This window comes from Puma concolor, chromosome B3, assembly GCF_028749965.1.
Source record: "Puma concolor isolate L17-30 chromosome B3, mPumCon1.1.hap2, whole genome shotgun sequence".
NCBI lineage: Eukaryota > Metazoa > Chordata > Mammalia > Carnivora > Felidae > Puma > Puma concolor.
The window spans coordinates 107,496,744-107,508,923 of record NC_141672.1 but is presented as its reverse complement, the minus strand read 5'-3'; the positions used below and the strand labels follow the sequence as shown (position 1 = coordinate 107,508,923).

General features: G+C 40.8%; 1 protein-coding gene across 7 annotated transcripts in view; it reads right to left on the bottom strand.

Annotated features, from left to right (window-relative positions):
• The window catches only part of APH1B (aph-1B gamma-secretase subunit), a 140,373-nt gene that overhangs the window by 96,288 nt on the left and 31,905 nt on the right, over positions 1–12,180 (bottom strand). For 5 of the 7 annotated variants that reach the window (XM_086710882.1, XM_086710879.1, XM_086710878.1 and 2 more), the window contains exon 6: positions 5,108–5,302. In XM_086710882.1, coding sequence (XP_086567008.1) covers positions 5,135–5,302 — 168 coding nt within the window. In that variant the 3' untranslated portion in view covers positions 5,108–5,134. Of the gene's footprint in view, positions 1–1,734; positions 5,303–12,180 lie in introns of those variants that run through there. The other 2 variants (XM_086710883.1, XM_086710877.1) reach the window with 1 other exon arrangement.

The following is a 12,180-nucleotide window of genomic DNA, read 5'->3' as shown; positions in this document are numbered from 1 at the left end:
CATACAATGAAATTCCATCTCTTCATATGCAATGATCAATTCTCACTTCTCATCTTACTCATTATCCAACAGTATGTGACATACTTTCCCCTCTCTGGCCACCTCCCGGTTTTCCTCCCTCCTTCAGGGCACAATTCCACTTCCCCTTTCCAACCTCTCAGTTGGGAGTTTCCCAGGGTTCAGTCCTCAGTCACACCTTCTCCTCTGGATCTACATCCATTACCCAGGTGCCTTTCATCTACCACTAAAATTGCAAGTATCATGCACTCAAGCTATTCTGTATTATTTCATAATTGGTAGTACATTTTTAGTTGCCTTAAAGTAATATTTATGTGTTTTAATCTGTGCGGTGCAATTATAAGTTCCCAGAGAACACAGATCTCCACCATCTTGTTCTTTTCCATCTTTTTAAAGTATCTAATACAGTGTTCTGTGCATGCTAGGCCCTGATTAAACACTACAAACTCCATCTCTGATTTTGCTCAAGCACTGAAAAAAGAATGGTTTACTACAAAATCGAAGAAAGGTTTATAGTGATCCACACTCATGCAACACGTACCTTGTATTATTGAGTCTTAAAGCCAGGACCTGCTCAGGGCTCATAATTACAGTCGCCTTAGAATGTGTCAAGTCCCCAATTCTTTTACTAAGACTAAATCCAAAAGCCAGTTAAGTAGCTCCTTCTATTCAACATTTTCAATGAGATGAAGATAAAATATGTACTTCTTTCCATTGGAGGTTTCTCATGTGTTGAGGCTGGTCACAGAGAAATCCTTGTTCCAACTAAATATCAAACAATTAAATTAGAGCCACAGTTTCAGTGGGAAGGGGCCAAAAAATTGTACACAAATCTGGGCTGTTACCTACAGAATGTACATCTCTTCCACTGGCTTACAAGTTACAACCAAAAGGCTCTTGGTCTCTGAGGTTATTTCACAGAGTAACACAGTCAACATAAACCTGAGCAGCCTCATTTCAAACCAGAGTGAACAGGTATCACATGGTTTGCGTTTCAGGCCATAACAATTCTCTTCACAGCCTGTCTGATGGTGAAAGCCAAGCTCAACCCCTCAGCTGCCCTGCCTCCACATCAAGGAGAGAAAAAAACATAAGGACTCTATAGGCTGCTCAGGGTCACTGGGTAGAAAGTAAACTATACTCTCTTTGTCAACCAATTCCCATCTTTAGCTACTATTACATGCTGTTTTATAAATTCATTGTTTTACAATTACTTAGAAAGATGGATGCCTGGGTGGCTTAGTCGGTTGAGTGTCCAACTTAGGCTCAGGTCATGATCTCACAGTTTGGTGAGTTCAAGCCCCACATCGGGTTCCACGCTGACAGTGCAGAGCCTACTTGGGATTCTCTCTCTCTCCTTCTCTCTCTGTCCCTCCCCTGCTCATGCTCTCCCTCTCTCTCTCTCTCTCAAAATAAACTTTTTTAAAAAAATTACTTAGAGGAGATTTTTCAAGGTGATTCTAGGATCTTCAAGAATAATCTTCCACTTGGTTTAGAACACCTCAAAGAACTTCTCTGCACCAAACTGTTTCTGAACACACAGAAATGAAATAGGCCTTAGGAATTTTAAGGTAACAAAGATTTCTCTTTAAAAAGTCTCAGAGCTGACCAGTCATAAACAACAGAATATACAGCCAAGTTTTATAAGAGACAAAAACTGTAACAACACATACTGAAGGATACACTACTCCAAAAAGAGGAAACATGGGAAATGAATAGTGCCAAACAATATTTTTATTGTTCACTGAAAAATACAGGTCTGCAAAGAGTCTATTGCATTGTGTACTGAACGCAAGGCCTGACATTACAAGGATACATGACATAACGGCGTAACTTACATAAAATGATACATATTGCATACTTACATAAAATGATACATACAGTACCCCACCTCTCTAAACACTAGAATTTAATAGAAGTAAAGCCTTGTATTAAATGAGAACTGTAAACATTGCAATCATACACAAAATGCTCTAAGCAAAGCACTTTAAAATTGGTTTGTTGTGATACCTACTTGGTCCACCCAGAGTTAGGAATAGCAGGGCCTAAGAAACAGTTAGCTAACGAAAGCTAGCACCTTCAAGGAGCTCTTCCTGGGGATCAGGCTGCCGCTGCCCCAAGACAGGCCGCCACCCTGGCCTCCCTGGAGCCCTCAGGCCCATAATGACAGCTAATCCCTGTCTTGGCGCTAGTATGAGGTGACTGGGAAGGGGGAGGAGTAGCAGGAAAGAGGAAACTTCTGTCAACAACTGCTTATACTGCACCAACTCTATGGATAAGAACACCTAATATTTTTGACGTGAATCTACCACTCTCAGCAAACACCGAAGTGTGATTTAAAATAAAAAATTAACATTGAGAACAAAAACCATTTTCTAGACAATCTGCCATTAATCATCATTTCTTCCTTTCAGCCATGTTTTCATTAGATGCTCTAAAAGAAACTGCTACTTACTATATGACCAGCCAGGTGGGCCAGGATTGAGGTAACAAAACTTCTGCAGTTACAACTACTGACTTAAATGAATACAAAATAAATACAAATTTATTAGAGAGCAACAAAACCAATCTCTATTAATCACATGGCAAAATATTCAAGCACTGCAACAATATTCATATTCCAAGGTCAACTTTAACTCTATAACCCACATTTCCTTCCAAACTGAGAAAGCTTTGTGCAGAGGAAAACATCAATATCAATATCAATATCAACAAAATATCAATACCACCTCCTCTACAAATACTATCAGGGCTCAGAAGGCTCACCATAGATAACAAATGTTAAAAAAAAAAAGGCACCTCGATATATACACAGCAACAGAGGAATACTATCCTCTCCTCTCCTTCTGGGTGTCCTTGGCATCAGGCAAATCAGGGCTATTTATGACAACAGTGCCTAAGCTGACTATGGCAATGCTCACATTTTAAGAGAAATCAGGATTACAAAGTTCCTTTATTCATAGGGAGTCAAAAATAATTTCCTCAGACAAGTCTTAGCATCAAAGAAAATTTTCCTCTGGCCTGAGAAATTTTTATAAATAAGATTGTACCATATCCCAGCTTCTTTACTTAATATTAAACTATTAAAGCACAGAAGATATCCTCAGAGGGCAGGAAGGTGTACGACTAATATTCTCGGATTTTTCAATACTTTACAGATCAAATATTTTATCAGACTATCCATTTAAGAGATGTGTAAGTCAATACTAATAACCAACTATGTATTTTTCTTATTCTGTTCATCAAAGAACACCACATTCCTATAGGAATAAAGGGCAGTTCAGTGGGTATCCTGTTTCCCATAACTCTGCACAGTAAATTTCACTGCTCAGTCTCTATGCCTTTGACTCTTCCTGTGGCTCTTTTCATCTAAGGAAAACTTTGTATAAAGGGGGAAAACTGCAAACTCCAGTGGAAGCGTCGGTATTAGTGTTGTGAAGTGAACTTTAGGGTAATAACTGTAATTGTTATGGGACTGTTTACAGCCTTGCTAGAAATCCTATTTCTCTTGAAGCCCTAGATTGAGAAATTCTCATAATTTAAACATGGGGGAAGATTTCACCGATAAAGATCTAGTTCATGTGAAAGGTCTGGCCCCTGGAATGATGTGTGGCTAGCCCAAAACACTGGCCACATTTCCACTTTAGACATGTTCATTATTCTTTCCCATCACAGTACCGTTCAATTCTTCCATCTGTCATGGCCCTGGTGAGCTCTCTCTCACTGCTGCTCCCATTTCTTTTGGGTGTTCTACTGCACATATGGGATCCATTGAGCTTATCACTTTAATGTGTAGGGAATTTTCATTTCACACCATCCACTCTCTAAAAGCCATTAACTGGGAGCAATTTCTAGTTAGTAAAGGCACAATTCACTGGCATTTCCTCTTTATAAAGGAAATCAAAAGGGCTGCTCAGAAGCTGAACACCTTGGGTATTCCTATAAAGGGAGTGTTGTATCTGCTACTAAAACCCAGAGACATTTGCTAGCTCTAAAGATTATACGGATTCTGTAAAAGCATCGATGTGGCAGTTTAAGACATATTTCTAATTCTGCACTACATCACTTGGTGAGGAGGAGGAAGTACTGGCTAGTATCACAGGAGCAAATTTAAAGTGTCAACATCATTCTACTGGCTTATTTTCCTCATGCTTTTGAACTTTCACCAGCTCTAGTGAAGCGTGTCCCAGGGTACATCACTCAGCAACCTGCAGAACTGCTCAGAGATAGAACAATGGACTTCACCCCAACTAGCCCAGCTGGTTGCTAGCACTCAGCTGGTAAACACTGCCTCGGGGCACAGCGCACGAAAAGCCTTAAACCCAGGAAAGATTTACGGAAGTTGCACAAAAATTCTTGGTTTATAATACCTTCCCAGAAATCAGAAAATAATTGATTTTTAGGTAAAGAAACTGAATCTACGCTCACGAACAAAGTAATGCCTCAAAAAGCAGAATCCAGAATGTAAAACTACAGGAAAAAATGCAGCTTGTTAATCACTAGCTTACTTTGGCTAAATTATCATAGTAAGTCAGTGCGATTTACTATTGCATTTAGAAGCACAACCTACCATGTTCTCATAAATTTAGGGTATAATAAAGAACATGAAAAGTTCACAGGGGTGAGAGCCCTTTAGCGTTTTGTGACTTCCTAACTTAAAAAGACAAAGGCTAAGCAGGATCTGACAGTCAGAGATTTACCTGCTCAGCACAAGCTGAGTTGAGAGACGGCTAAACATCAGACTTTTATTCATTTATGGTGTTCTCAGAAAGTTCCTATGTGGACACTGATGATTATCAACCTGGCTACACATCAGAGTCATCTGGGAAAAGCTTTTAAAAATGACCAAATGCCCAGACCAATTATATGTGGAGGGTGAAGCCCAGATGTCAATATTCTTTACACTTCCCCAAGGGATTCGATTCTAATGTATAGCCAGGATGTGTACATCCACTGCTGTATCCTTCCAGAGATGCTGCATGAAGTCATATTTTATTTATCTAGAGGGTTTTGTTTTTTCTAAATCCCACCAGGAAAAGGAACTTTTAGAAAAAGGCACAGTTGTGCTTCCTCTAAAGATGCAGCTTACTGTTTGGCAGGTGCTGGTTGTCAGAGGTTATCTGGAACGCTGATTGAAAAGGAGGAAGTCCTTGTCTTGGCAGAGTAGGCACAGTTTCAGGCTTCGGCAGCTGCCGCCAGCAACAAAGAATGCCCAAATGCCCATGAGTACCACAATTATATATGTTGACACCAAATTTATTCCATAATGAGGACTTATGAAGGTCTGCAAAAGGAAAATAAAGCAGTTTGGGTAATAACAGCAAGCTGATTAAACATGTAGAGTAACCAAAGATAAAGGAAAATCTAGGATACTTTCAACAGCTGGGGTGTGTTTCAAGAGACATATGATGTAGGTCATGTATTGCGGAGTTCCACAAAGACAAACAGAACTAACCTAGTCAACAGACGCTAACCCATAGGTGTGCGCTTTGCAATATTCAAATGCCAAACCTAGAGGGTAATTAGAAGTCAGCATCTAATGGAATACCCAAGAGAAGATACATGCTATATAATCTGGGCCCAGTTTATAATTTCTGTGTTAGCTGGCTCTTAATATTTGCAAGAAAGTAGGACACGTCCACGTTACTTTAGTATGAACCTTTAGTATTTAAGGGAACAAGAGGGCACAGCATTTCTTTTTCAGCTGCATAATTGCTGAGCCTTCCAAAAGTTTATTTAAAAAACAATGATGAAAAGCCAAGAGGTACTCTGTTACACAACAGTGAAGACCAAAGTATCTACCTACTGGAGCTTATATGCTAGGAAGAGAGACAAGTAATGAAAGAACAAATAAATGAATTAAATAATTACACATTGTGATGAATGCTAGACAGAATAATTCTAATTGTGATGGTGCCAGGATAAGTAAGAATAAGGTGGTCTATTGAGGTTGCTCAGGGGAGGTCCTGAGTAAGTGGCACGTAAAGTGAGACACATAGTTGGGAAGAGAGAGCCAGCCTCATGTAGACTGAGGGAGGGAATGACAGTAAAGCGAAGAGTTTGGGGCAGCTGAGAACCTGAGAGAGGGCTATGACTGATGCGTAGGGATGGAGAGGCAGCACAAGAGATGAGGCATCAGAGAGGAAGGCAGGGACCAGCTATGTAGGAGTGTAAATTTTATCCTCAGTGCAACAGAGGGTCACAGAACAGGCTTACATGGAGGGGCTGAAAGACTTGGCTTAGATGTTTAAAACTGCAGAGAATGGATTAAAGGAGGCAATTGTGAAAGCAGGGAGACTCATTGGGAAGATTCTGCACTGGTTGATGAAATCAGGGTGGTGGCAGTAGAGATGGAGAGAGTGGGCAGTATGAACTGACAGGACTTGCTGATGGATGCAATGTGAGGGAAAGGGGGAGGCCAAAATGACTTCCAGGTTTCTGGCTCTTGGTAAATGATGGTGCTATTTAAGGAGATGACAAAGACATGAGGAAGACCAGGCTCGAAATGATGGGTAAGAATCAAGTCCAATAAGGACACGCTAAGAGTGAAATGCCTGTGAGATTTCAAAGGATGGAATGTCAGGTAAACATTAGGTATATGAGCATGGGGCTCAGAGGAGAGGCCTAGGCTAGAAAGAGGAATACAAAAGCACAGTCCATAAGCATAAAATTTAAAAATTTTAAAAATTTTAACTTATTTTTATTTTATTATTATTTTTTAGAGTTCTCTCTAAAAAAGAGACAGAGAGAGAATGTGTGTGTGTGTGTGTGTGTGTGTGTGTGTGTGTGTGTGTGAGAGAGAGAGAGAGAGAGAGAGAGAGAGAGAGAGAGAGAGAGAGAGAATCTTAAGCAGGACCCATACCCAGTGCAGCGCCCAATATGGGGCTCAATTCCATGACCCTGGGATCATAACCTGAGCTGACATCAAGAGTCAGATACTCAACTGACTGAGCCATCCAGGCACCCCCATAGATGGTATTTAAAGCCATGTCTCTACCCAGGGAGCTACTGCAGAAAGAAGGGAAAGGAGAAGAATAAGCCCTGAGAACATTTATAGATTGTTTGTGCTGCTTAGTATTATAGGAGCAAATTAAAAGTGTCAACACCTTTCTATTAGCTTGACTTTTTTTGTTTGTTTACATTTTTTTAATGTTTATTTATTTTTGGGAGACAGAGACACAGAGTGCAAGCAGGAGAGGGGCAGACAGAGAGGGAGACAGAATCTGAAGCACGCTCCAGGCTCTGAGCCATCAGCACAGAGCCCGACACGGGGCTCGAACCCATGAAGCACGGGATCATGACCTGAGCCAAAGTCGGACATTCAACCGACTGAGCCACCCAGGTACCCCAATCTGTTAGCTTGACTCCGTACTGAGAGAGTCATCAAAGGGGTCTGAGAAGAGCAAACAGTGAGGTAGAGCAAACAGTGAGGTAAAAGAAAAATCAGGACAGTGTGATATAGCAGTCAAAAGAGGAAAATGTTTCACAGGGGGTGAACTCTTTTAAAGGCTGCTGAAATGAAAACAAAACAAAACAAAAACCAATGTCCATCAGATTTGGAGAAACGAAAGTCTGTTTTGACCTTGCTTGACAAGTGCAATCTTGGAAGAGTGGCTGAGGAGCACCTGGGTGGCTCCAGCTGGGATGCTGGATGAGTTCCAGCCCAGCATCATTCTCTGTGCTCACAGCACAGAGCCTGCTTCAGATCCTCTGTCTCCCTCTCTCTGCCCCTCCCCTACTTGTGCTCACTCTCTCTCTCTCAAAAGTAAATAAATGTTAAAAAAAAAATTTAAGAACAACAACAACAACAACAAAGAAGGTGGTTGAGCAGAAGCCAGACTGGATTAGAAGCAGGAGAGGTGAAGAAGTGGAGACAAAATTAGTGGACATAACTCTGAGAAATTTGGCTGTGATGTGGAAGAGAAAAAAAAGGAGTGAAGGCTAGGAGGGGGAAAGGCAAGAGGAGAGATTTTTTTTTTTTTAAAGATAGGACTATATGGGGGCATTTGGGTAGCTCAAGTGGTTGAGCGTCCGACTTTTGATTTCGGGTCAGGTCATGATTCCAGAGTTATGGGATGGAACCCTGCACTGGGCTCTGAGCTAAGCATGGAACCTACCTAAGATATTGTCTCTCTCTCTCTCTCTCTCTCTCTCTTTCTCCACCCCCCCACCTCACTCCCCTGCTTATGCTCTCTAAAAAAAAAAAAAGCAAAAAGATATGTCTGTATGTTGATGAAAAGAGGGAAAAGCTGGTGGTATGGGATAAAGGGCACAATCAGAGGAGCGAAGTCCTTAAACGAGAACTGGATCTGGTGGCCAGGAGGATGGACTGGCCTTTGACAGAAAGAGGGATACTTCCTTTACTGGGCCAGGGTAAGATAAGGAGATGGGTTCCCACGTAAGCCAGCACTTACACGTACCAAAGGAGAGAATCTGATTGGGTCAACTTGCCACCATACACCTTTGCCAAAAAGGGGCTTCAGGGGAAGTGCCTCCACGGCTCCTCACTGTCCTTACCCTCACCATGCCTGTACGTGACCCCACCTCTCAGCTCTGGCCAGGAAAATGGGCTGATTTTGCAGGTAGCTACTTATGCAGAAAAAGTGCTTTTCTCAAGAGGCATTGGTGGGTATGACAGGCATTGAGCATTTTCTGGATTCTTCAGAATAATTCTTTACCTCAAATCCACTGAATTTTAATTTATTTTACAGGGTGCTAAGCTCTTTTGTATTTCTCTTTAGTTTCTTTAAATTTTTTTCTCTTTTAAACAATTACAAAAGCAGCTGTGATTGTTGCAAAAAATTAGAATACACAAATGAGTAAAATAATCAAATTTTAAAACTTGAAATTCAGATAGGTTAGTATTTATTGAACAGAACACAAAAACTGCAAACCATAAAGAAAAACTGATTAAACTACATTAGAATGTGGAACTTTGCTTATAAAAAAAGACAACAGTATGAGGAGATAAAGATAAACCATAGTACAGGAGAAGTTATTTACAATATGTATATCTGACAAAGACGTTTTGTCAGAGAACATAAAGAGACCTTCTAAAAATCAAAATGATTTATAGGCAAAAGATTTGAATAGGCACTTCACAAAAGAATTATCCAGGGGCGCCTGGGTGACTCAGTCAGTTGAGCGTCTGACTTGATTTCAGCTCAGGTCATAATCTCACAATTTGTGGGATCGAACCCTGAGTTGGGCTCTGCGCTGACAGCATGGAGCCTGCTTGGGATTTTCTATCTCCCCCTCTCTCTCTCTGCCCCTCCCTTGCTCACATGCTCTCTCTCTCTCTCTCTCTCTCTCTCTCTCTCTCTCTCTCTCTCTCTCCCCCTCCCCCACTCACGTGTGTATGCCTGTTCTTTCTCTTGCTCTCAAAAAAACAGAATTATCCGATGGAAAAAAGACAGTCTCTTTAACGAATGGTGCTGGGAGAGCTGGACAGCAACGTGCAGAAGAATGAAACTAGACCACTTTCTTACACCATTCACAAAAATAAACTCAAAATAGATGAAGGACCTGAATGTGAGACAGGAAACCATCAAAACCCTAGAGGAGAAAGCAGGAAAAAACCTTTCTGACCTCAGCTGCAGCAATTTCTTACTTGACACATCTCCAAAGGCAAGGGAATTAAAAGCAAAAAATGAATTGGGACCTCACCAAGATAAAAAGCTCTGCACTGAAAAGGAAACAATCAATAAAACTAAAAGGCAATCGATGGAATGGGGAAAGATATTTGCAAATGACATATCCAACAAAGGGCTAGTATCCAAAATCTATAAAGAGCTCACCAAACTCCACACCCCAAAAATAAATAATCCAGTGAAGAAATGGGCAGAAGACATGAATAGACACTTCTCTAAAGAAGACATCCAGATGGCCAAGAGGCATATGAAGAGATGCTCAACGTCACTCCTCATTAGGGAAATACAAATCAAAACCACACTGAGATACCACCTCATGCCAGTCAGAGTGGCTAAAATGAACAAATCAGGGGACTATAGATGCTGGCGAGGATGTTGAGAAACAGGAACCCTCTTGCAATGTTGGTGAGAATGCAAACTGGTACAGCTGCTCTGGAAAACAGTGTGGAGGTTCCTCAAAAATTAAAAATAGATCTACCCTATGATGCAGCAATAGCACTGCTAGGAATTTACCGAAGGGATACAGGAGTGCTGACGCATAAGGGTACTTACACCCCAATGTTTACAGCAGCACTTTCAACAAATAGCCAAATTATGGAAAGAGCCTAAATGTCCATCAACTGATGAATGGATAAAGAAGATGTGGTTTTGGGCCACCTGGGTGGCTCAGTCGGTTGAGCGACCAACTTCGGCTCAGGTCATGATCTCGCAGTCCGTGAGTTTGAGCCCCACGTCGGGCTCTGTGCTGACAACTCAGAGCCTGGAGCCCGTTTCAGATTCTGTCTCTCCCTCTCTCTCTGACCCTCCCCCCGTTCATGCTCTGTCTCTCTCTGTCTCAAAAAAACAAATAAACGTTAAAAACAAAATTAAAAAAAAAAAGATGTGGTTTATATATATAATGGAACACTACTTGGCAATGAGAATGACTGAAATCTGGCCATTTGTAGCAACATGGATGGAACTGGAGAGTGTTATGCTAAGTGAAGTAAGTCAGGCAGAGAAAGACAGATACCATATGTTTTCACTCATATGTGGATCCTGAAAAACTCAACAGAAGACCAGGGAGGAGGAGAAGGGAGGGTTAAAAAGTTACAGAGAGGGAAGGAGGCAAACCATAAGACACTCTTAAATACTGAGAATAAACTGAAGGTTGATGGGGGGTGGGAGGGGAGAGGAAAGTGGGTGATGGGCATTAAGGAGGGCACCTGTTGGGATGAGCACTGGGTATTGTATGGAAACCAATTTGAGAATAAATTTCATATAAAAAATTTAAAAAATAAACAACTCTTACAACTCAAAAAAAAAAAAAAAGAATGATCCAAATGGCCAATAAATATATGAAGATCTGCTTAATCTCATTAATCATTAGTGAAATGCTAATTAAGACCATAATGTGATACCATCACATACCCAGGGGGATCAGTAACAAGACAGTGACATACCAACCATTGGTGAGGAGGTGGAGGAACCGCCACTCACAAATTAATGGGAATGTAAGTCAATACAACGACTCTGAAAAGCTGAGTGGTATGAACAGCTGACATATGCACACCCCAAGATCAGCAATTCCGCTCCTAGGCATACATCCAAAAGAAATGTACACATATATTCAAAAGAGATACATTCTAGAATGCTCAAAGCATTATAATTAGTCACAAAAGTCAAAAACTAGAGATACCATTTCTGCAGTAGAATGGATAAATCATAGTACAGTCACAAAGTAGAATACTAGAGTGCAATAAATGAGCAATATATATAGATGAATCTCACAAAGTTAATGTTAAGCGAAAGAAGTCAGACACAAGAGTAAATACCGTATAGTTCTGTTTACATAAACTACCAAAAGGCAAGGCAAGCCATGGTGTTAGAAGTCAGGACCGTGGTAGGAGGCTCATGGGATCTGATGTGTTAGTTTTCATGTAGGTTGGAGTTACATAGGTTACAAGATGTACACTTTTGATCTGTATATGTTTCTGTGTGTGTGTTATTTTTCTTAAGTAGGCTTCATGTCTAGCATGGAGCCCCACAGGGGGCTTAAACTCACAACCAGGAGATCAAGACCTGAGCGGGTATCAAGAGTCAGATGTTTAACCGACTGAGCCACCAAGCACTACCCCGTTCCCCTCCCCCCTCTGCTATTCAGAGATAACTACTATTAAAATTTTGGTAGATAATCTTCCAAATTTCCCGAATTCTTTTTTATTTTAGTTTGTTTTCCTGGGTTCTCTTTAATCATTAAAGAGAATATCAACTATTCAATATTCTACAACATTTATAGGATTGAGGATACAAAGATTGACAAGATAAGATCATCCCTGATGATCAAACTCTAGTTGGAGAGAGATATACAAAAACGACATTAAATAAGATGGTGAGGCCAAGATGGGAGAGCAGCACAGCACTCAAGTTCTCAGATTCTCTCATCCCTGAAATGCAGCTAGATCAGCACCATATTATTTTGCACACCTAGGAAATTGATCTGAGGATTAACACAACAATCTGCATAACTTGA